We start from the raw sequence: 25,134 nt of genomic DNA, 5'->3' as shown, positions 1-25,134 counted from the left end.
TGGTCAAATCCGGAAACTATCGTTTCGAAAACAAAACGGTTATTCTTTCAGTGAAATACAGAACCGCTCCGTATTTTATCGAACGGATGGCAACCCTAAGTCTAAATATTGCTGTTACATTGCACAACCTTCAATGTTATGTCATAATTATGTAAAATTCTGGCAAATTAATTTCTGGCAAATTGTGAGGAATAAATGGTCTTCACACAGTTCGCAACGAGCCAGGCGGCCCAAACTACTGCATATACCCTGACTCTGCTTGCACTGAACACAAGAGAAGTGACAATTTCCCTAGTTAATATTGCCTGCTAACATGAATGTCTTAACTAAATATGCAGGTGGAAAAAAATATATACTTGTGTATTGATTTTAAGAAAGGCATTGATGTTTATGGTTAGGTACATTGGTGCAAAGACAGTGCTTTTTTTGCGAATGTGCTTGTTAAATCATCACCCGTTTGGCGAATTAGGCTGTGATTCGATGATAAATTAACAGGCACCGCATTGATTATTTGCAACGCAGGACAAGCTAGTTAAACTAGTAATATCATCAGCCATGTGTAGTTAACTAGTGTGTGAAGATTGATTGTTTTTTTATATGATCAGTTTAATGCTAGCTAGTAACTTACCATGGCTCCTTGCTGCACTCGTGGTCAGCCTGCCACGCAGTCTCCTCATGGAGTGCAATGTAATCGGCCATAATTGCCGTTCAAAAATGCCGATTACCGATTTGTTATGAAAAATTGAAATCGACCCTGATTTAATCGGGCAACCTCTACTACCTAATACACACATCTTAAGTAAAGGAATGGAATAAAAATATAAACATATAAATGTATGGATGAGCAATGACCGAGCGGCATTGGCAAGATGCAATAGATGGTATAAAATACAGTATATACATATGAGTTGAGTAATGCAAGATATGTATACATTAAAGTGGCCAATGATTTCAAGTCTCTATGTAGGCAGCAGCCTCACTGTGTTAGTGATTGCTGTTTAACAGTCTGATGGCCTTGAGATAGAAGCTATTTTTCAGTTACTCAGTCCATGCTTTGATGCACCTGTACTGACCTCGCCTTCTGGGTGGTAGTGGGGTGAACATGCAGTGGCTCGGGTGGTTGTTGTCCATGATGATCTTTTTGGCCTTCCTGTGACATCGGGTGGTGTAGGTGTCCTGGAGGGCAGGTAGTTTGCCCCTGGTGATGCGTTGTGCAGACCGCACCACCCTCTGAAGAGCCCTGCGGTTATGGGCAATGCAGTTGCCGTACCAGGCGTGATGCAGCCCGACAGGATGCTCTCAATTGTGCATCTGTAAAGGTTTGAGAGTTTTAGGTGACAAGCCAAGTTTCTTCAGCCTCCTGAGGTTGAAAAGGCGCTCTTGCGCCTTCTTCACCACACTGTCTGTGTGGGTGGAACATTTCAGTTTGTCAGTGATGTGTACGCCGAGGAACTTTAAACATTCTACTCTCTCCACTACTGTCCTGTTGATGTGGATAGGTTGGTGCTCAGTGAGCACTGTTACCGTCAAGTAGGTTTTGCCAGGGCGTTGCGGATGGGTGTAAGCGTCTGTTTCTGATTCGTGTGTGAAAGAGACACACACACACGCGCGCACATCTTTCACACACACAGAGATGATGGAGAGAGACTGAGTAGGGGGATGAATGAACAGGCTGTGTTTGGCACTGCTAGCGTGACCAGAATAGGAATGTTGCAGGCCAGTGTTAGCATTGTGCTAGCTAGTAGTAGGCTCTGAGCAGGCCTGGGGTTAAAAGGGCTTAGAGAGAGGGAGCAGGAGAGCGAGAGGGGGAGCTCCTCCTAGGCAGCGAGCGGTGGCCTCACGTATTCTCCCAGTGTGCCTCTTGTCTATCGAAGGGTTAACCCTGGGCAGCTCTCCTCCCCGACATGGAAGGGGCCATTGAATGGCTGCTTTCCACGGCCAGCAAACACATTGGTTAAGGGTGAGGGCGGATCTGGGTGGGAGCTGTACTCCGGCATGTACTCTGCCTGGGAGATCGGGAATCTGATTGCCCACACACTGCATGCCGTGGTCACAGCATGTACGCAGCAGCACAGAGAGTCAAGGGAAGTATGTTGCAATTTTGTGTGTGTGTGTTCTCTGCTCAGTGTGAAGACAAACGAAGAAAAAGGTTCTGATCGCAGAGACGGTAGGCTCCTATGTTGGATAAGGCAATAGGTGTTTCCGATTTCAGTTTTTCTTCGTGTTTTTGACGTCCGTCCTTAGCTTGTCCATCTATCCCTCTTTAATTTCCTTCAGCCAGCCTGCTCCCCAACCTCCACCATCACCTTCCCACCCCTCAGATCTCACACTATCCCTTCTCCAGCTTCCCTCCCTCCTTCCCTCCGCCCCTCTCTCATCAGCAACATCTGTCCTCTCTCTTTTCAGACAGGCAGTGAGGAGGCCCCCTTCCTTGTTATTCTGCTGGCAGTAAGCGTGTGATGTCCTCACCGTAGTGTCAACCCTCGAAGGCTGGCTGACTGGCTCATTTCAATTCTTCTCCTTTCCCAATCGTTTTTTCCCCCCTCTCAACTGTTGAGGAATAGTGAGCTCAGTCAGCATCATCACCCTTCCCAAAAAAGAAAAGGAGTGTTTCAGGCCTGTAACGTTTTCCGCTGGGGTGAGCACAGCAGCAGATATTTCAGAATTGTGTGTGTGTGTGTGTGTGTGTCGTCTTGCCCTGAGGAGGAAGATGATGACTCCCAACCTGATGTCTGTCTCAATGTGTCCTCACACCATGCTTACAGGGGCTCCAGATAGCCCCACGCGTTAGCACTGGCTAACGCACGCTCGTATGCACGTCATACCTCGTCACTTAAAAAAAACAAAAAACATAAGGTCGTCACGAGACAACTGTTTGAAAAGTGACCTGTACTTTTTCCACAGTTTCCAGTTTAGGTTTTACAATGATCTAGCCACAAACGACTGCTAGCTTTTGTATAGAGTCATACTTTCCCTGACATCACCGCTGTAGTGTATCGCTAGAATTTAAGCTTCTAGTACATTTGTAACCAGGATTTCTGTTTGAAGACATGGGTTAGGCTAATCTGAAAGTGTGCAGATAACCACGTGTTTTTGTGGTGACTGGACCAGACCTGAGCCACAGGTAATGTTGCTGTGTATCACTTGATTAAAGTAATGGGCATTAGTAGAATAAACAGGAGGGCGATATAGTCAGTCAGGATGAACTTTGGAGTAAAGTGGAGTGTTTACTGTCTGACTCCCTCGTGAAGAAAACCTTAAGCAAAGGAGCTTTAAGTTGTGTAACTAACCGAGCTGAAAGTCCTGCCTCCATGTTTATATATGTGGTAGTTGTGATGCAGGTTGTTTTGACACTGTTTATGGACTGGTTGTGTCGTGTCTGAGCCCAGCTGAGGCTGCGGTGGGTTATTTTTACCATGGCCGGGGACCAGGGAGCTCTGACTGTGAACTAGGTTGTTGTTAGAAAGGGGTCATCCCACCAGGCAGGTGCTATATGCAACTGGGAGAGAGTGAGAGACACTCTGTGGTGTGGTGGTTTTCTCTGGGCCTCTGTCAGGCCAGACAGCTGGATTTCTCATCTGCAAAACTCTAACCCTGTCCAGCCCCAACCCCATCCCAGCTCAGACCAGGCCTATACCACTTCCCAGTCCAGCCTAGCTTTGTTCAAGCCAGAACAGCTCAATGAGAAGCAGGAATGTGGATATCCTTTGTGTGGTGATGGCCTAGGAGCGGTCCAAATGTATTGTGACTGTTTTAGGCTTATGGTGGGGTGGTACATTATACTTTTTCAGGCCCCTCACTTTAATGCTGCTGATCAAATACACACTTAAGCTCTTTCAACTCTAGCCATCCATTGGACTCTCTCATATAACATAGGGCCACTGACATGCACTGTTCACTTAAACAGACACACTGTAGTAGTAAACAAACAGACCTGTAAAAAATAGCAGCATTAGTAATAGTTACAACAGAACAGATGACAGCAGCTTCCTCTCCTCCTCATTCGCCAGTTACTTCCTGTGTTGCTCCCTTCTGTTAGCCCGTGGTGTGGTAACGAGTGCGTCCGGGTGCGTTTGAGGCTCCCTCCCTCCAGAGGGCACTGGCTAGCAGGCAGCCATGCATACAGAACCCTGAGGTTTCCACCCCAGAGCCTGGATCGAGAGCCTGGATCCCAGAGTCAGAAACCTCTAACCTACCTCCCTCAGCGCTGCCTCTCATTCTCTCCTCCTTCTCCATTTTTGGGTTTAGTGTTTTGTCCCCACCCCTCCCCCCTCCCACTTCCATTCGGTTGTAAAGAGTAGTAGAATGCTGTGGTTGTTTGAGTTGGACCCAGCCAGCTCCTGTCTGCCAAACACGTGGGACAGACACACAGTTTTTATACAGCAGCCTCTCAAATCCCCTCACATTGTTCCGTCTGGGCTGTCTGTCTCCACGGCGGGCCGCTGTCGGCACGGGGAGCAGGTGACTCCCAGCAGTGCTGCTGGGCCAGCTCCGGTTACCGTTACCAGGAGCCCAGCCTGGACCGGGACCCAGATCCTAACCGCTGTCTGACAATATCCCCTCCAGCGTTACCTAGAAACACAGCAAAGAGATATTCTGGCTCAGAGGTGATCCACTCTGGACTTTGGGAAGGCTGTCTGGAGAGATCCATGGGTGGTTTCCCCCCCGGAATAAATTAAATGTAACTGACACAAATTCCACACGTTCGGTTTCTAGCTATTGTTGGTTAGAAGAGCTGTATTGTTCCAATAGGAGTGAGATCAGCTGTATGGCTGTGGTAAACACTGCATGTCAAAGTTTAACGAACCATACAACACTATGCACAAGTACTACGCTTAACAATTTTCACTGAACATTTTACAAAAACGAATTTAGTGGAAGAATTGTGCAGTTGGTAACGGAATGACAGTAAAATCACCATGTTTTTATGCGATCGTGTTTTCAAAAAACTCTGTTAAATATCTACTCCGAATTAAGATTCAAAGACGAAGAAATAATTTGATGTCAGCTATTATTGAACTACAGTAAGTGAAGTGCATTTACACCCGGTAAAGGCATTATGGTACATAATGAGTCCCTGATCTATACTACACCGAAATGCATAATTATGGATATGAATGCCATTCTCTTGTTTCACAAGTTTGGACATCACAGCGTAAGACAGTACTGCACAGTAGAGTACAGTGCAGTGCAATATAGCAGAGTAGCGTAGAGTTATGTGCAGTAGAGTACAGTAGAATATAGTAGAATTCAGTATAGTACAATGTACTGAACTCTACTGTACTCTACTCACTGTACTGCATTTTACTGTAATCTACTGTACTGTGCTATCCAAACTTGTGAAACATACTTCTATGATCGGTTCAGATTTGGTCCGGTCCACCTGTGGACGTTATCATCAAGGCCAGGGTGGACTGACCAAATTTCAACTACTTTTCGACATCCAGTGTAGGTCGGTGCTCAATGGGTGACGATGCTGGCCACAATAAATGGAAAGATACAGGAATCATTTGGTTGGTGTCAGTAAGAGTTGGGAGAGGTGACATTAACTGGAGAAAGAGCGAGCAAGAGGGAGGGGTTGTCCAGACAGGCTGTTTTTACACTCTTGGTTTGACCACCAGACGACAGAAAGACATTTATGAGCTGAACGTTACAGTATGCCAGTGGAAGGGGGGACAGTAGCAGGTAACCCAACTGTAGTTTGTGACTATTATGATTTCCCATTGTAGCCAATTCGGTTGCAGTAATTCCGTTACAGATTTCTTTATTGTTCCGTTACAGGTTGGTAATGGAATTCTGAGTTAGTTTGAATCACTTAATTCATAAACAATCAGTACAATCACTAACTAATTGATCTACCTTTACATGTTACTTCTGAACTTTCATTATCCTCCCTCACAAGCGAGAGGTTTTGATTCCAAAACATCCGGTGATTTTGCAGAAATACTCATAATAAACATTGATAAAAGATGCAAGTGTTATTCACAAAATTAAAGATAAACTTATCCTCTATGCAACCGCTGTGTCAGATTTCAAAATAAACTTTACGGAAAAAGAATAATCTGAGAACGGCGCTCAGAGCACAATCCAGCCAAAGAAATAGTCGCCATTTTGGCGTCAACAGAAGCTACAAAAACACTATAAATATGCACTTACCTTCGAATAACTTCATCAGAAGGCACTCCCAGGATTCCCAGTTCGACAATAAATGACTGAAAAGTTCCATAAAGCCCATCATTTAGCCACTTGTTGTTAGCATGTTCAGCCCACGAATCCATTTTCATGAGGCACGAGCAATCCCTCCAGACAAAAACTCAAAAAGTTCCGTTACAGGTCGTAGAAACAAGTCAAATGATGTATGCAATCCATATTTAGGATGTGTTTAACATTAAACATCAATAAGGATCCAACCGGAGAATTTCATTGTCTGAAGAAAGAACATTGGAACGAGAGCACTCTCTCGCTCGCTCGCAAAATGAGACTGAGAATTTCTGAAGACCACTCAGTAAAATAGCTCCTATGAGCCCCTCCTTTATAGTAGAATCATATAACCAAAATCTAAAGACGGTGACTTCTAGTGGAAGCCCTAGGAAGTGTTTGCTTATCCATAACTATAATGGGTATCATTTGGCACTGTTTTGAAAATCGAGTTCTCACTTCCTGTTTGGAAGTCTTCTCAGGTTTTTGTCTGCCAAATGAGTTCTGTTCTACTTACAGACAAAATTCAAACAGTTTTAGAAACGGCAGAGTGTGTTCTAAAATAGTAATAATAATATGCATGTATTACCTTCTGGGGCAGAGTAGGAGGAAATTCTGTTTGGATACGCAATTCATTCAAAGTGGAAACACTGCCCCCTGTCCATAACAGGTTAAAGCTTGGTTGCAAATGGGTCTTCCAAATGGACAATGACCCTAAGCATACTTCCAAAATTGTGGCAAAATGGCTTAACTTCTAGTTCCTCCCAAACCCGGATCCGGGAGCATCCCCATCAGTAAAAAAGCTGACTAGCATAGCCTAGCATAGCGTCACAAGTAAATACTAGCATCTAAATATCATTAAATCACAAGTCCAAGACACCAGATGAAAGATACACATCTTGTGAATCCAGCCATCATTTCTGATTTTTAAAATGTTTTACAGGGAAGACACAATATGTAAATCTATTAGCTAACCACGTTAGCAAAAGACACCACTTTCTTACTCCACCAGTTTTTTACTCCATCAGTAGCTATCACAAATTCGACCAAATAAAGATATAAATAGCCACTAACCAAGAAACAACTTCATCAGATGACAGTCTGATAACATATTTATTGTATAGCATATGTTTTGTTAGAAAAATGTGTATATTTCAGGTATAAATCATAGTTTACCATTGCAGCCACCATCACAACTCTCACCAAAGCGACTAGAATAACTACAGAGAGCAACGTGTATTACCTAATTACTCATCATAAAACATTTCTTAAAAATACACAGCGTACAGCAAATGAAAGACACAGATCTTGTGAATCCAGACAATATTTCAGATTTTCTAAGTGTTTTACAGCGAAAACACAATATAGCGTTATATTAGCTTACCACAATAGCAAACATCACAACAGCATTGATTCAAGGCAAAAATAGCGATAACGTATAAACCACCGAAATATATTAATTTTTTCACTAACCTTCTCAGAATTCTTCAGATGACAGTCCTATAACATCATATTACACAATGCATATAGAGTTTGTTCGAAAATGTGCATATTTAGCGGCACAAATCGTGGTTATACAATGTGATTAGTGGCCAAAAATTCAAGCAATCTGTCCGGCGCCATCTTGGAGAGGCACCTATTCTAATCGAAAACTATTCATAAACTTGACTAAAAAATACAAGTTGGACAGCAAATGAAAGATAAATTAGTTCTTAATGCAATCGCTGTGTTAGATTTTTAATATTAACGTTACTGCGCAATACAGCGTGCGCCAAAGCGAGACCGCACCATAATTCATGGCGGAATTATTATTTGACATTTGTCAACATAAGTACGAATTAACAGCATAAAGACTGCTTACTATTAGCTGAGCTTCCATCAGAATCTTGGGCAAGGTGTCCTTTCTCCAGAACAATCGTCTTTGGGTTGAAAGATGTCCTCTTCTCCTGTCGAAATAGCAGCTAACGATAGCCACCCACTGGAGACGTGTCCAACTCGTGATAGCGCATGACAAAGAAATCCCAGAAAATCGCAATAAACTGCTATAAACTGCTATAAGTCGGTTTAAATTAACTACCTTATGATGTCTTTAACACCTATAACGAATAAAAACATGACCGGAGATATAGAACTACTAAAACGAAAGCGTTTGCAGGACGCCATTGTGATGTCTTCTTGCGCCAGGCGCACCGTTGAAAAGGACGGTACTTCCGTTCCACGGTCTTATATAGGGTCCCAGATTGCGCAATCCACTCCATTCAAATTCTCCCCGCTTACTGACATCTAGATGAAGACGTATGCAGTGCATGTAGCCCGATGGCTTACATGGGGACTTATAAACTGACCTCAGAACAGGGACCTCGATTTCTGAAATCTCACTCCCTGACAGGAAATGTGCTGCAGAATGAGTTCTGTTTCACTCAGAGAAATAATTCAAACGGTTTTAGAAACTAGAGAGTGTTTTCTATCCAATAGTAATAATAATATGCATATTGTACGAGCAAGAATTGAGTACGAGGCAGTTTAATTTGGGAACTCATTTTTACAAAGTCGAAATGGCGCCCGCATAGGCTCAAGAGGTTAAGGACAACCAAGTCAAGGTATTGGAGTGGCCATCACAAAGCCCTGACCTCAATCCTCTAGAAAACTTGTGGGCAGAACTGAAAAAGTGTGTATGAGCAAGGAGGCCAATAAACCTGACTCAGTTACACCAGCTCTGTCAGGAGGAATGAGCCAAAATTCACCCAACTTATTGTGGGAAGCTTGTGGAAGGCTACCTGAAACGTTTGGCCCAAGTTAAACAATTTTAAGGCAATGCTACCAAATACTAATTGAGTGTATGTTCTTCTGACCCACTGGGAATGTGATGAAAGAAAAGCTGAAATAAATCATTCTCTCTCCTATTATTCTGACATTTCACATTCTTAAAATGAAGTGGTGATCCTAACTGACCTAAGAGGGAATTTGTACTAGGATTAAATGTCAGGAATTGTGAAAAACTGAGTTTAAATGTATTTGGCTAAGGTGTATGTAAACTTCCGACTTCAATTATATATACTGTGACTTTCTTTTGACGTAGTTTACTCTCCACCTCTGCAATCATTTAGATGTGAGTCAACTCATTTGGGGGGATGCTTTTTACTCAGGGAGACTGGGTAATATATTTGATCCAGATGTTAGTAATATCTACAGTCTGAGCTGATTCAAGACAATTCAGACAGTCCCCTGTATTGAGTTTGAACTCTAACCATCATCCTTCTCGCTCTCTCTCTCCCTCCCCCACTCATTCTCCCTCCACAGTGTGTCCCTCCACCTGTAAGCATCGGGCGTGTACCCAGCATGGCCACTGCTGCCACGACCAGTGCCTGGGAGGCTGCTTGGAGGCAGGCAACGCCAGCAGCTGTGTGGCCTGCCAGAACCTCCAGCACCAGGACACCTGTGTGGACCGCTGTCCCCAGGGATACTACATCTTCAAGGGCTGGCGCTGCGTTTCTCTCTCCTTCTGCCAGGACCTCCACAACCAGTGCAAGAATGGAAAGAGCAGCGACTGCCATGAGTACGTCATCCACAACAAAGCCTGCATCCCAGAGTGCCCCTCGGGGTACACCACCATCAACTCTACCACGTAAGTGTTAGATCTATAACATGACAGCCATATACCACCATCAATTATACCATGTAAGTCTTAGATCTACGACATGACAGCCGTTTACTAGGGGTTTAACGATTCACCAATACGCATCAGTCCCCTGTTCACATGTTTGAGATATGAGTACATCGGTCGGCGGGACTCAAAACCCATCCAAATGTAGAATGCATCGGTCAGGAAATCGGTCCAAACGTTACGAATTGCCAGTTCAAAATGTTTTTGCTCAATTTACTATATCTTCCCGGCCTCCCGAGTGGCACAGCAGCGTACGGTGTCACTACAGTCTGAGACCCATGAGGTGGCGCACAATTGGCCCAGTGTCGTCTGAGTTAGGGGAGGATTTGACTGGCTGGGATTTCCTTGTCCCATCGCGCTCTAGTGACTCCTTGTGGCGGGCCGTGTGCCTGTAAGCTGACTTCGGTCACCAGCTGGACGGTGTTTCCTCTGACATATTGGTGTGGCTGGCTAACGGGTTAAGCGAGCAGTGTGTCAAGAAGCAGTGTGGCTTGGCAGGGTCGCGTTTCGGAGGACGCATGGCTCTCGACCTTCGCCTCTCCCGAGTCCGTAGGGGAGTTGCAGCGATGGGACAAGACTGTAACTACCAATTGGATACCACGAAATTAGGGAGGAAATGGGGCTTTACTATACCTTCCAAAAATACCTGCGGAATAAAACTGAGTCCTCTCCTTCAGTGTTGAACTAAGCATGTAATTGTGTTGAGTCATTGATCTACAAGTCGTTTTGCATTCAATATTAGTAGCCTAGTCAAAATGTGCACACTGCGCAGCTTCGCACGCTGACCAACGAGAGGTAGGCCTATTCCTGACCTGGCACATCTGCGGGTAACCTTCAGCATTCAAAATGTTTGTAAAATGGGTTGCGCAATATTAGGCTTTATTAGTTGAGTGACAACCAATGTAATTTGCTATGTTATTTTTATCAAATGCCCTGTTGAAAATGGTGTTTTAACAGAATAAATGTAGCCTAAACTACCCCCAGAGACAACTCTCATCTGGCTATACATTCGATTTAATTTCGATTGTTCAGGTTCAACATCAGCAATAGTTTTGGTCGTTTTGCTTGAAACAATCAGTTGTCATTTTTAGATATACCGGGTAAAGTATATAATTTCATAATGAGGACATCAGTCACTTTTTCTACCCACACAGCATGGCCAAAGCAGGAGACCTTGAAGAAGAGAAGCTCACTTCAAGTCATAAAAACTTCCAAACGGTCTAAACCATTCCATTATGAGACGGGGGTGAAATCCAAAGTTGTGCATATATTCACTGGCAATGTCATAGCAAATTTGTAAAGATAAATATTGATACATTCTTATAACATATACACAGGGAGTCAGGAAGCGGGTGCAGAAGATGAGTTTAATAACAAGAAACATGAAGATAATCAAAACAGGACAGGGCATCGGCTTTGATGTTCTTTGAACCTGGGCGATATGACAAGGTGAATTCGAATCTAGTGAAGAATAGGGCCCACCTTGCTTGGTGCTGGTTCAGCCCCCTCGCTGTCCGTATGTACTCCAGATTCCGATGGTCGGGGAGGATGAGAAATGCTTCCTTGGCGCCCTCCAGCAAGTCTCCCCACTCCTCTAATGCCAACTTCACCGCCAAGTGCTCCCGGTCACCGACGTCATAGTCCCTTTCTGCAGGAGACCGTTTTTTTTGTAGTATGCACATGGATACAATTTCTGTGGGTTACCTTGACGTTGGGACAGGACGGCCCCCATGCCCACTTCTGAAGCGTTCACCTCCACCACGAAGGGTGCAAGGGGCGAGGTGAAATGCCCCTTCAGTATATGGAAGGCGTCATCGGCTGCAGGACTCCACACCAACTTATGGGGACCACCCTTGAGGTGAGAGGCGATGGAGCTGAAGTTCCTAATGAAGCGACGGTCGGAGTTTGCAAACCCCAAAAACCGTTGTAACCCCTTTATGGTGGTTGTGACTGGCCATGACCTGACTGCATTGACATTCCTCTCCTCCATCATCACTCCCTGTGGACTGATCTGGTATCCAAAGAAGTAGACAGCGACCTGATGGAACTGGCACTTGTCCGCTTTCACATTCAGATGATTCTCCAGGAGGCGTTCTAGGACTACTCTGACATGGGCGATTTGTTCCTCCAAGGGGGCCGAGTAGACCAGGATGTTGTCGATCTACACGACCACCTGGCACCCATGCATGTCCCGGAACACCTCGTTAACGAATACCTAGAACACCAACAAAGCATTGGCTAATCCATAAGGCATCACCAAGTACTCGTAGTGACCAGACACCATGCTGAATGCGGTTTCCATTCATCCCCCTCCAGGATGCGGATCAGATTGTAGGCACTCCGATGAAGAGCCTGCAAGCAGGTCGATGGCACAATCCCAGGGGCGATGAGGGAGACGGGTAGGGTGGGTTTTTGGAGAAAACCTCCCGGTGCAATTATTATTATTTTTTTTAAACGGGCCCAGCGTAGCTGTTAGATCTCGGCCGGCACCAACGGGAGAGGGTAGCGGTACTTATTGGTGATGGAATTGATCCCTCTGTAATAGAAGCGCGGGCGTAGACCTCCGTCCTTCTTGGCCACAAAGAACAAGCCTGCCGACGTAGGGGCTGAAACCCTGATGGAGAGCCTCCTGGATGTACTCCTCCATATCCTTTGTTTCAGCCACCGACAGAGGGTAGATGCGGAGGCGCAGAGCCTGCAAGCAGGTTGATGGCACAGTCCCAGGGGCGATGAGGGAGACGGGTAGCTTGGGTCTTGGAGAAAACCGGGATGTTGGGCTGGAGGGCAACCACAGGACTCTCAACCGACATGGAAACACAGGGGAAGGGAAAGCAGGTAATTCAGGTGCCCAGTCTGTGATTTTCATCCTCAATCATGAGATGTTGGCGTCATGACATTGGAGCCACGGGAGGCTGAGGATGACTTTGTGTACTGGTGCATTGATAATGACGAAGGGAAGGCTTTTTTGATGGATGGATTCCACTGTGAGGGTGAGTGGTTCTGTAATGTGCATTATTGTGCCGGATCCCAATGGTCGACTATCCAGTACTTGGAATGGGAGAGGAGAGCGGGTATGAGGTGATGTTCAGGGAGGAGGCGAGGGCCTGGTTTATGAAAATCCCTGTGGCGCCGGAGTCCACTAGAGCTGTAGAAACTACACAGGTCAGGGGACACATGAAATGGAAACCAGTAAGGGTTTGGCAGAAAGTGATGATGGAATACTCATGCCTACCCCGGGAGACGGATGATCATGCGACCCACCCCTCTGCCCTCGTTGACTCCGGGTTGGAATGCACCGTACACTGCAGAAGCTGGTGCCCCACCTGAACACAATAGGAACAGAGCCCCAGCTGTCTCTGGTGACACTGCGGGGAGGTGTGTGGCCCCTACCTCCATGGGTTCAGGCTCTGTTTCAGGACGACCATTGGAGGAAGGCGAGAGACGAGGGTGTGCCAGCGCTCTCGAAGGTTATCCAGACGGATGGCCATCGCTATGAGCACATCCACGGAAAGTTTGTCTTCTGGACCTCTTCGCGCAATCCTCTTCGGAATAAGGTGCGGAGCGCCGGCTCATTGCGTCGGCTGGAGGCTGCCACAGTCCGGAAGGTGAGGACGTACTCCGTAGCGGTCTTGGCACCCTGCCGGAGTTGTAGTCACTCATCTCCCTCTGCCCTTGTGGATAATCGAAGACCGCCCTGAACAGAGCCTTTCATAGGAACCCAGCTCCTCCTCTCTTTTCTCCAAGACAACTGTAGCCAAATTCAAAAGCTGTCTGGTCAGCAGGGAAATGACCGTGGCAACTTTGGACCTCTCGGTGGATGGGGTTCCTGTCTGATGGGCGAAATAGAGAGAGCACTGGAGTAGGCAGCCACGGAAGCCAGTCCCGTCCTATTTGTTCGGGAGGGACAATCGGGCATCGCTGACCTGGGCAGACTGCTGGATGGGCTGGGGGACTGGCTCTCTGGGACGACTCGTGGTAGAGGATCCACCGCTCGTTGGAGATTAATCCTCGAGGTGGTGGAGAATGCAGAGGACCTTATCCATTACTGTACCCAGTTGAGCCAGCTGGTTGTGGTGGTGACAGTGTAGGTGTTCCTGTTCGTTGACCATCTGAGAGATATCCTTAACTACCCAGACTATTTGCATTGCCCCCCCCCCCCCCCCCCCCCCACCCCTCTCTTTTACACCGCTGCTACTCTCTTTTGTTATCATCTATGCATAGTCCTTTTAATAACTCTACCTACATTTACATATTACCTCAACTCACCAGGCAGGACATTGACTCTGTACCAGTACCCCCCTGTATATAGTATTGCTATTGTTATTTTACTGCTGCTCTTTAATTTCTTGTTACTTTTTAAAATGTTTATTATTATTATTTTACCCCTTTTTCTCCCCAATTTCATGGTATTCGATTGTCTCATCGCTGCAACTCCCGTACGGACTCGGGAGAGGCGAAGTTCAAGAGCCATGCGTCCTCCGAAACACAACCCAACCAAGCCGCACTGCTTCTTGACACAACGCACATCCAACCCGGAAGCCAGCCGCACCAACGTGTCGGAGGAAACGCCCTACACCTAGCGACCTGGTCAGCGTTAACTGCGCCCGGCCTGCCACAGGAGTTGCTAGTGTGCGACCGGCCAAACCCTCCCTAACCCGGACAACGCCGGGCCAATTGTGCGCCACCCCATGGGCCTTCCGGTCGCGGCAGAGCCTGGGATCGAACCCAGAATCTCTGTGCCTTAGACCACTGCGCCACCCGGGAGGCCAATTTCTTGTTACTTTTATTTCTGTATTCTTATCTGTATTTTTTTTTTAACTGCATTGTTGGTTAGGGGCTCGTAAGTAAGCATTTCACTGTAAGGTCTACACCTGTTGTATTCGGAGCATGTGACTAATAAAATTTGATTTGATAAACAAAACCAATACTGACTGAAGACTGAAGTTACTGGGGGCTAAATAAAGGGAGATTAATCCGGGTGATAATGAAGTCCAGGTGTGCGTAACGATGGGGAGCAGGTGTGCACAATGATGGTTGCCAGATGTGCGTAATGTGGGTTGCCAGGACCGGTGGTTAGCAGACCTGCGACGTAAAGTGCCGGAGCGGGAGTAGTCGTGACAATTACTAGCCCCAAAAAAATTTGCTGCAAAAATAACAAGCGATTTAGTGGGTGATGATTTCAGATCAAGAGTGGGGTGGGACAAAAAGAAAACATTGCCCCCCCAACTGATAGTGCGGTGTTAGATGCCCAGTTTCCCTTATGGCTCTGCTCACGTGCCTATATACATAATTTACACCATATACATAATTTACACACACACACACACGTCAGCTCAGGCAGATCCAGCTCAGGAGCTCCATCAGCAGCAGATTTTAATTTAGAATGGAAAATGAATGTGTTTATGCAACAAATGTTAGTGTATCAAACATAATCACATTAATTCGTTTAAAACTAAACATATCGGAGCCAATGTACTGTATCTAGATACATATAGAATCGTCTTGAAAGGCAAAGATGCACATCCCACCATATACCACCATCAACTCTACCATGTACGTCTTAGATCTACAACATGACAGTCATATACCATCATTAGCTCTCAAACTCTAGGCGGCATTCTGCCTTCTTCCTACAGTTTTCAGCTGTTTGCTTCACCCATGACTGGCTCATGTGAACTACAATCCCGACGCTGTGTTTTAACATTTAGCAACGTCAATAATCGTCGCTTACGATACGGCTTTCGGAACATATGGCCCTTATCTTTCATCAGCGAGAAAGAGTCTTTTAAATAAAAAAGGCGCTGTAGGATTTTTGCACAGATATATGCAGCTATGGGTTCCTCCATCCAATGAAACTACATTTCCGCTACACTTCCAGAGTTATGCTTACAAGTGTTCGGCGCATGCTAGATAGCTAATTAGCACAGGTGGTCACGTCTGTTTTCCGTAAACAAAGATATATGGCCTTGTTGGAACTCTAACCCTATAACGGTGTGTATCAATTTCACATAATATTTATTTTTTTATTACTTCTCGTTGATGTGAAAGATAAGGTCCTTATGCTTCCACAAGCGATGTGTGTTAATGTTCAGACCGATCGTCGGGGCTCTTAACAAAACTCCTCCGTACAGAAGATGACTTCGTCCAATGACTCCAATAACTCTTGTGTGTAATGTAATGGAACTGAGAGTCATGATCAAGGGCTGATCACCATCAACTCGACCATGTAAGTCTTAGATCTATAACATGACAGCCATATATCACCATCACCATCATATACCACCATGTACGTGTCTGCAGTGATGTCACACCAGGTGCCATAGTGGACACAGATGTACAGTGACACAGTCGAAACACCATAACAAACATGGCAGGATCACAGCGGCACTCTGAAGTGTGTTGAGTCATCACGATTCTACATTGATAGTCTTTGATGTAGATACACCACCATCAACTCCACTGCTTCAATCTGAAGTCAGTGCACCACTATCAACTGTTCCATACGTGTCACCTCCATCACATGCGTCAGCAACCAGCGATGTCAGCAGACACTACAGCACTCACTGAACCCATACTGTGTACTGTACACCTCTACACGTAGTTTTTTAGGCAACTCTTGTTTTGGCCACATTAGTCACGCCGACTGGGTGACACTACTGTCATTTTCCAGCATGTGTAGTTAACCGTTAAAGTCCTGGCTGACCTCACAGCAGAGTTGAGATTAATATGACAATAGAGGAGGGTAAAACATCACGTCTCACTGTCATATGTGTCCCCTGACCTGGCTAGGACGTAAATAGTCTCTTCTCTACACAAACTCCTCCCACACACACACACACACACACACACACACTCTCCTTTCACAGACACACCCACTCAGAGTGATAACGCTGACCGTGTGCCGTGCTCCTCTGTGTCCCCAAAGACTTTTCCCTGTGTGGCTCTGAGTGAGTGTCACCTGATGCTTTCACAGTAAACAGGAGGCTCTGGAACAGGAAGGGCACAGTGCCTCTGTTGGGTTTCATTAGTTTGCTTCCCAAAAGGCACCCTATTCCCTATGTAGTACACTTCTTTTGTCCAGGGCCCATAGGGTAGTGCACTAGCTTATATAGGGTGCCATTTGTGATACATTTGCGCCGAATACAACAGGTCCTTGCCGTGAAATGCTTACTTACAATCCCTTAACCAACAATGCAGTTTTAAGAAAATATTTAGTAAATAACTTTAGTTTAAAACAATTAAATAAATAAAAAGTAACACAATAAAATAATGAGGCTATATATAGGGGGAACTGGTACATTGTCAATGTGCGGGGGTACAGGTAATTTGTACATGTAGGTAGGTGTAAAGTGACTATGCATAGATGATAAACAGTGAGTAGCAGCACAAAGGGTGGGGGGGGGGGGGGGGTCAATGCAATTAGTCCAGGTTGGCATTTGATTAATTGTTCAGCAGTCTTAAGGCTTGGGGGTAGAAGCTGTTAAAACCTCTCTTGGGTACGTGAGATGTTAGCGTCCCACCTCTTCAACAGCCAGTGAAACTGCTGGGCGCCAAATTCAAATACAGAAATAGTCATTATAAAAATTCAGAAAACAAAACATATTTTACATAGGTTTAAAGATTAACTTCTTGTGAATCCAACCACGGTGTCAGATTTTTTTAAATGCTTTACGGCGAAAGCATACCTTACGATTATTTGAGAACATAACCCATTAGACAAATCATTACAAACAGTAACCAGCCAAGTAGAACAGTTACACAAGTCAGAAATAGAGATAAAATGAATCCCTTACCTTTGATGATCTTCATATGGTTGCACTCAGCAGACATTCATTTACTCAATAAATGTTCCTTTTGTTCGATAAAGTCTCTCTATATCCAAAATCCTCCGTTTTGTTTGCGCGTTTTCTTCAGTAATCCACAGGCTCAAACGCAGTCAAAACAGGAAGACAAAAAAATCCAAATCGTATCCGTAAAGTTCGTAGAAACATGTCAAACGATGTTTATATTCAATTCTCAGGTTGTTTTTAGCCTAAATAATCGATAATATTTCAACCGGACAATAACGTCGTCAATTTACTTCTTTATTTTTCAGAATACAAGCCTGAAACAATTTCTAAAGACTGTTGACATCTAGTGGAAGGCATAGAAACAGCAATTTGAGTCCTAAGTCAATGGATACTGTAATGGCATTGAATAGAAAACCCCCCAAAAAACTACTTCCTGAATGGATTTTTCTCAGGTTTTCGCCTGCCAAATCAGTTCTGTTATACTCACAGACACTATTTTAACAGTTTTGGAAACTTTAGAGTGTTTTCTATCCAAATCTACGATATATGCATATCATATCTTCTGGGCCCGAGAAGCAGGCAGTTTAATTTGGGCATGCATTTCATCCAAAATTCCAAATGCTGCCCCCTACCCTAGAGAAGTTAAGGAGCCTTTTGGACCTAGACTTGGCACTCTGGTAACACTTGCCGTGCAGTAGCAGAGAGGACTTTCTATGACTTGGGTAACCGGAGTCTGACAATTTTTGGGTCTTTCTTCTGACACCACCTAGTATATTAGTCCTGGATGGCAGGAAGCTTGGCCCCAGTGATGTACTGGGCTGTACGCGCTACCATCTGTTGCGCCTTACGGTCGAATGCCGAGCAGTTGCCATGCCAGGCAGTGATGCAACCAGGCAGGATGCTCTTGATGGTGCGGGTGTAGAACTTTTTGCCGCCTGAGAGTGGGAAAGGTGTTGTCGTGCCCTCTTCACGACTTTGTTGGCGTTTTAGGACCATGATATTTCATTGGTGATATGGATACCAAGGAGCTTGAAGCTCTCGACACGCTCCACTACAGCCCCGTCTATGTGAATGGGGGTGTGTTCGCCCTCCTTTTCCTGTAGTCCACGATCATCTCCTTTGTCTTGCTCATGTTGAGGGAGAAAGGTTATTGTCCTGGCACCACACTGCCAGGTCTCTGGCCTCCTCCCTATAGGCTGTCTCGTCGTGATCAGGCCTACAGTCTTGGACATTTGGCTTCATTTGGATAGTTTAGACCGTTAAGTCTCAGGAAGAGACTGGTTTAGCAGAGATGAGGAGACATGACCCCCCCCCCCCCCCCCCCCCCCCAAAGCCACACGCTGGCCCATGATTCATGGTGTTTGTGTGTTTATCATATAGCTCAGTGTGTTCTGTAGGGAAGGCAGCAAGCATGTCGACAGGCCGATGTGGAGGCTGAACGTGTTGCTGAAGGTATTAGGCAGCATCTCCAGTGTGAGTTGCGCTGTGTTGCTTTATCCAGAGGACAGTGTCTGAGTGTTGGGCTAGTCTGGGGAAATACCCATCATCCAGATAGGGAGAGTTAGAAATAGATGTATTTAGGAGGAAAACACCACATACACACACACTTACTGGAAGTCCTGGAGTGTACACCCTCTCATACTGAATACCCACCTGCTGCATTCCTTATTTGACCAGGTAGACCCTGTTTCTCCTCTCATTAGTTCATTGCTCTTTATTATACGCTTAACTACCTGAGGGAGCAATATAGGGCTACTTAAATTCCCTCCTGACTGTTTACTCACTGCTGAAGGCTTTTCCTCAGCATCCAGCCAACTAATAGAGATGACTTAAAGGAGAGAACTCCCTAAACTGATTGTTGGTCTGTACAGTAGGGAGCCGTTTGTTTGCTGACTGCACGGTGTGTCATAGGGACTACCCCAACGACTGACAGATGTCATTTTTGCCCGTTTCTACATGTAGAATTGGTTTGCACTCAGGTTGCAAATTACGTCTGGCACTCTGTTCAAAGGTGCTAAGTACTCTCGGCCGGCAGACGCTTAACAATCCTACTGGTCCGTCCGTGCCTTAAGGCTATGAGGAACATTGCTTAAAGAAGAGAGATTCACACAGTGTTCCGAGGGCCATTTCTTAAAGTCGCGTAGTACAATACGTGCGTGAAGCGATTCACACACGCGCCATCCAGTATGATGGGAAGGACGTTGCTAGATGATCCTTTTCATTCGGCAGGCGTTGCGACATCAGGGACTGTTGTAGTCCTTCGCTGCTGGGCCGAGTGATGGAGCATCTGTAACCAGACCAATCCCCCTCCCAGACACACAGACAGGGCTGTGACCAGGACGCAGCAGCGACGGACTCCCAATAGTCCCTGATGTCGCAATGGCTGCAGAATGAAATGGATCATCTAGGAACTTCCTTCCCATCATACTGGATGGATTGCGTGTGGGTGGCTTGTGTGTGAGAGAATCTCACCAGGAACAGAAGAGAATTTGTTTTGAATCTGAGACCGTTTTATAACATCTGAGTTGTTTGGATTCAAAATCTAAGTTGTTGACCAATGGTATTACTTTAAAGTTAACCTCCAATCAGACCTACAGGATGTTATCACAACAGAACCTTTGCTTCTGAGAGGTGTGACTGAATGGGCGATGTGGAGAGGAACACAGAGAAGGCTGAATTCCTGAGAAGACAATAAAACCTTTTGAATAGAGTGTTGATAAAAAATTAGGTCGGGGTTGGGCTGGCCTACAGCATTGCAGCTCCCCCCAGTCTGCAGGGTGCAGAGATTCTCAGGGCTGCAGCCCAAAACCTTCTATATTTTTCAAACTGGCATCGTAAATTATTTTAACATGAGGCTCAGGGCAGGCAGTCAGGTCCACAGAAGCGATGGTGTTCCTTTCCTTTTAAGGTCACAGCTGGATCAGTCTGTTTTCTTCAATACAATTACTTTATTTATTCTCGTTATGCTCTAGTTAGTGTTAAGTATGTATGTTTTTTTTTTGCCCTTTTGTATTTTCTTTCCCTTATCATTATGGAGTTTATCCACCCAGCCACATTTAAACTGTGTAAAAACAAGAAGATTTAGCTGATTTGATATAAAGCATTAGAAGCTTGATAAAATGGAACCTCTAATCCCACGGCAGCATTTGGTTCGATATTAACAGAAAGGTCCAGGAGGTTCAGCACACGCTGGCTAACGCATATTTTACAGGTTTCCTGTGCTGGGCTGGGACTCATAAACAGGGAATTAAGATAGCCAGAGAATGGGAGTCCATGCTGCTATACAAGCGCCCCCCACCACCACCACTAGGGTGGACGATAGTTTGTCTAAAACCGATACGTGTGGTCAGGGATGCTAAGACTGAAAGTGGAATCAACGAGCAGGATTTTGTCATTTTTGAGGGGATAAAAAAAACTAGTGCTTGTTTTCTGAATGAACTCGCGAGTCCCTTTTCACTAGGTCCCTCGCTGCTCGGCTATTTTGTGAATGAATTCCTGAAAGGCAAAGCTATCAGAGCTCTGTAGCTCAACTATGCTCTCTGTGTGACAGAAGACCGAAAGAAAGGCAATCACTGAGCCTCACCGCATAAACACTTCCACTATGCAACAACTTCCTCTCTCTCCCCCTTTTCTCTCACTCCCTTTTGTTTCTCTCCTCACTCACTCCCTTTCGTGCACACTCCCTTTCATGCTCTCTCTCCCCTTCTAGCTCACTTCCTCTCCTTCGCTCTCACTTATTACAATTAGGCACTCTTCCCGTCTTTTATTGCCGAATGTTGTCTTTCATCCTGGATGAGTGAGACTATTTCAAGGTCTTGTTTATGACGCTGTTCACACCAATTGCTAAATATTGTCCTGCCGCAATCATCAATAATTTATTCGGAACAGGTTTGATTTTTGTGTCTTTTCGCATTCGTAAAATAAGCTGTTGACGATAGAATGTGTTATCTGGGGCATTGCCACTAACCAGGTTTCCATCCAACCTTTTTATGCCAGTAAAGTACATGTCAAATAAAAAATTTTAATAGCAGGCCTGATGGAAACGGAACATTTTTCGTTAAACTTTCAAAAGATGCCAAAATACCTTGAGGAACTGTAAGAACAATCAGTTCCTCAAGGTGTTTTGGCATCTTTTGAGGAATGTCTCAAACTTGACGACACTGATTTTGATCACACAGACTACCGTTATATCATTCCTTTGCTAGGATGAAATGTCCTTATTAGCTAGCTTGTTGTGAGGTGACACCGTGTGTTATGTGTGTGACAGCGGGCCATAACCAGTGTCTGTGTGTCTTTCTCTCTGCAGGTTGAACTGTACCCCGTGTGCGGGGCTGTGTCCTAAGATGTGTACAGGGCTGAAGACAGTGGACTCTGTGACAGCAGCCCAGGCTCTGAGAGGATGCACCGTGCTCAACGGCAGCCTAATCATCAAGATCCGTGGAGGGAGTGAGTACAGTATACACCTACCACTTCAATACCTCCTCATCTACTCCTTCCAACCACCCTCACCTACCTAGTATATTATATAGTCACTTAGCAGACTCTCTTAGTGATTTTTTTTCAGCTGTTCAAAATGCTTTACATTGAAAGTAATTGAAACTCACAGACCCACTACCAATGTGAACTGACTGTCTGTTTCCCCTCTCTCCATCAGACAACATAGCAGCAGAGCTGGAGGCGAACCTGGGTCAGCTGGAGGAGATAACAGGCTACCTGACCATCAAGAGAGCCTATGCCCTTGTCTCTCTCTCCTTCCTCCGCAAGCTACACATCATCCGAGGAGAGACCCTGACCCAAGATGGGTAGGTCTCGGGTAGTAGTGCACTATATAGGGAAAGGGTTCCGTTTCAGATTTGGGGTTGAAACATTGTCCAAATTAACATAGTACTTGGGAGCATAGACCAGTGTGCAGATAATTATATATATTTTTAAATTTCTACTGCCATATCAGATTTTCCTTAGGTCTTACAGACTGACTAGTTTGTTCATTTTCTCAACCTCTCTCTACATGTACCTTCTCAGGAACTACTCGTTCTACGCGCTTGACAACCAGAACCTGCGTCAGCTGTGGGACTGGAACAAACACAACCTGACCATCCTTCAGGGGCGCATGTTTTTCCTTCACAACTCCAAGCTGTGCATGTCTGAGATCCGCAAGATGGAGGTGGTGACGGGCACCAAGGGGAGAGACATCAAGAATGAAATCATCGGCAGGACCAATGGAGACCAGGCCTCCTGTAAGACCAGACAACACTTTAGACAAAAAATATAATAATATTAATACGTAGTAGACGCTAATAATAATATATGTAGTAGACGCTATTAATCAAAGGTTACTTACAGTTAACATTTACTATTAAGTATTTAGTGGTCCTTTGTGGCTCAGTTGGCAGAGCATGGCGCTTGCAACGCCAGGATTGTGAGTTCGATTCCCACTGGGGCCAACCATACTAAAATGTATGCACGCATGACTATAAGTTGCTTTGGATAAAAGCCGTCAGTAGGTTCTATCTGTATTTACAGTGTAGCGCTCATATGTTTTCTTTACCTCTTCTACAATATTGCTATTCTCTCACCTCCCTGATTCGTGATTCCCTGATCACTCCTCCTTTGGCTGATGTCTCTGTCTGTCTCTGTTGTTGGTCTCCAGGTGAGAACCAGGTCCTGAAGTTCACCACGGTGCGCACTCAGTCAGACAAGATCCTCATCAAGTGGGAACCCTTCTGGCCGCCTGACTTCAGAGACCTACTAGGCTTCATGGTCCTCTACAAAGAGGCGTAAGTAGGAAGCAATACATTAATACATAAATACCTAGAGGCGTACTGTACTGAAAGTAAATTAGTACCCTTGTCTGAGCCAGAATGGCCCATAGGGAAGGAACCGATCATCTGTTTCTGTAAGGTGAGGCAGCTCGATGGACACCCCTGGAGCAGACGCTAGTTTATGGCAGGGTACTGTAGGTAGAAAAACATGAATACATATAAATTAAGAAGAAACACAAATACATTCAGAAAGAGGTAGAAGTAATGTGTGATGGACATGCCGGTAAGCAGTATTGTAAGACAGACATACAGTGTCATTATTTAAGCTCCCAGCACAGTTTATACTTCTTAGCTGTATCACAGAACCGGTGTCTTTTTCTGAATAAAACATGCTGTTTTAGAAGCATCGATCAGCATGTGGTGTACAGTATGAGTAATGGCTGTTCTCTTCTCTTGGCATTACTCTTCAGAAAGCTTATACCACACTCCATGTGAATAGGTGTCCTGATTGCATTTCTTTGCTGTAGAACTGAATATGTGAATAATAAATGAGTCTCTCGCTCATCTCCTACAGTATAAGAATGTGATGGCTCTTACTGTAGCTCTACGATTGACTGTTTCCTCTTTACTTAAGGAGGGGCTAGTCGTGGGACATTTTGTTAGCGGCTTTATCGACTATGAATGGTAGCTGCCACTGTGCTACTTTTGGATGTGCATAATTAGGCCACTCTCCTGTCATCGTTTTGAATCCAAGTCTCTTCCCAAGAACGTAGTAGTGTGTGTGTGTGTCCCACCCTTCCAGACGCTAAAAGAATGTGACGTAGTTTGACTTGGCTTACGGTATATTTCTACTATTGAGTATGTGTGTTTGTCTCTGTCCCATTCCTTCTCCAGACCCTATAAGAATGTGACAGAGTTTGATGGCCAGGATGCGTGCGGCTCTAACAGCTGGGTGATAGCTGACGTAGACCCTCCACCCCGGGCCTCGGAGGGGAAGGAGCAGGGAGAGCCTGGCTACCTCATCCATACTATGAAACCCTATACCCAGTACGCCATCATGGTCAAGACCCAGCTCTCCGCCTCAGATGAACACCAGGTCCTCGGGGCCAAGAGTGAGATCATCTACGTCCGCACCAATGCCACCAGTGAGTCACAAACAATCCTCCGTCCTTACAACATTCTAATCTACTACATCTCGAATCTTGTTGTGGCCCAACAAATACACACAACAGTGTCTCTAGCTAGCAAGCTTTAACTCAAGTAATTTGTCTTTTGCTGTAACCAAAGACTAGAGAAACTAGCGGCGATCCACCAATGGGTCCCAACCCGCTAGTATGACGGCAAACCCTACTTTAACCACGTTGTGTTCTAGAGCCGTCGGTGCCGCTGGACCCCATCTCATCATCCAACTCGTCCTCTCAGATCATCCTGAAGTGGAAGCCCCCCACGGACGCCAATGGCAACATCACTCACTACCTGGTGTTCTGTCAGCAGCAGCCCGAGGACAGCGACCTCTACAAGTTTGACTACTGTCAAAAAGGTGAGACAGAGGATTGTTATTATTCAGATGTTTACTTCATATTATAGTTACGAAAAGGTTGATCAATCATATCAAATGATCTCGGTCTGTTGACCATTGACGAATGGGTTTCAGGGTCCACTATTTTGCGTGTGGGATTCAGTTGGGATGTGACGTTTGGCATTCTAACCATCTCTCTGT

The 25,134-nt window shown here is 45.3% G+C and overlaps 1 protein-coding gene across 1 annotated transcript in view; it reads left to right on the top strand.

Annotated features, from left to right (window-relative positions):
* The window catches only part of LOC120052701 (insulin receptor-like), a 102,965-nt gene that overhangs the window by 61,085 nt on the left and 16,746 nt on the right, over nucleotides 1-25,134 (top strand). Inside the window, exons 3-9 of the mRNA XM_038999764.1 lie at nucleotides 9,499-9,823; nucleotides 21,959-22,098; nucleotides 22,307-22,454; nucleotides 22,675-22,889; nucleotides 23,303-23,429; nucleotides 24,309-24,559; nucleotides 24,787-24,954. Of these exons, the coding sequence (XP_038855692.1) occupies nucleotides 9,499-9,823; nucleotides 21,959-22,098; nucleotides 22,307-22,454; nucleotides 22,675-22,889; nucleotides 23,303-23,429; nucleotides 24,309-24,559; nucleotides 24,787-24,954 (1,374 nt within the window). The remainder of the gene's footprint in view (nucleotides 1-9,498; nucleotides 9,824-21,958; nucleotides 22,099-22,306; nucleotides 22,455-22,674; nucleotides 22,890-23,302; nucleotides 23,430-24,308; nucleotides 24,560-24,786; nucleotides 24,955-25,134) is intronic.

The sequence above is a fragment of the Salvelinus namaycush genome, chromosome 8, assembly GCF_016432855.1.
Source record: "Salvelinus namaycush isolate Seneca chromosome 8, SaNama_1.0, whole genome shotgun sequence".
Classification (NCBI taxonomy): domain Eukaryota; kingdom Metazoa; phylum Chordata; class Actinopteri; order Salmoniformes; family Salmonidae; genus Salvelinus; species Salvelinus namaycush.
This window is presented reverse-complemented; position numbering and strand designations above follow the sequence as displayed.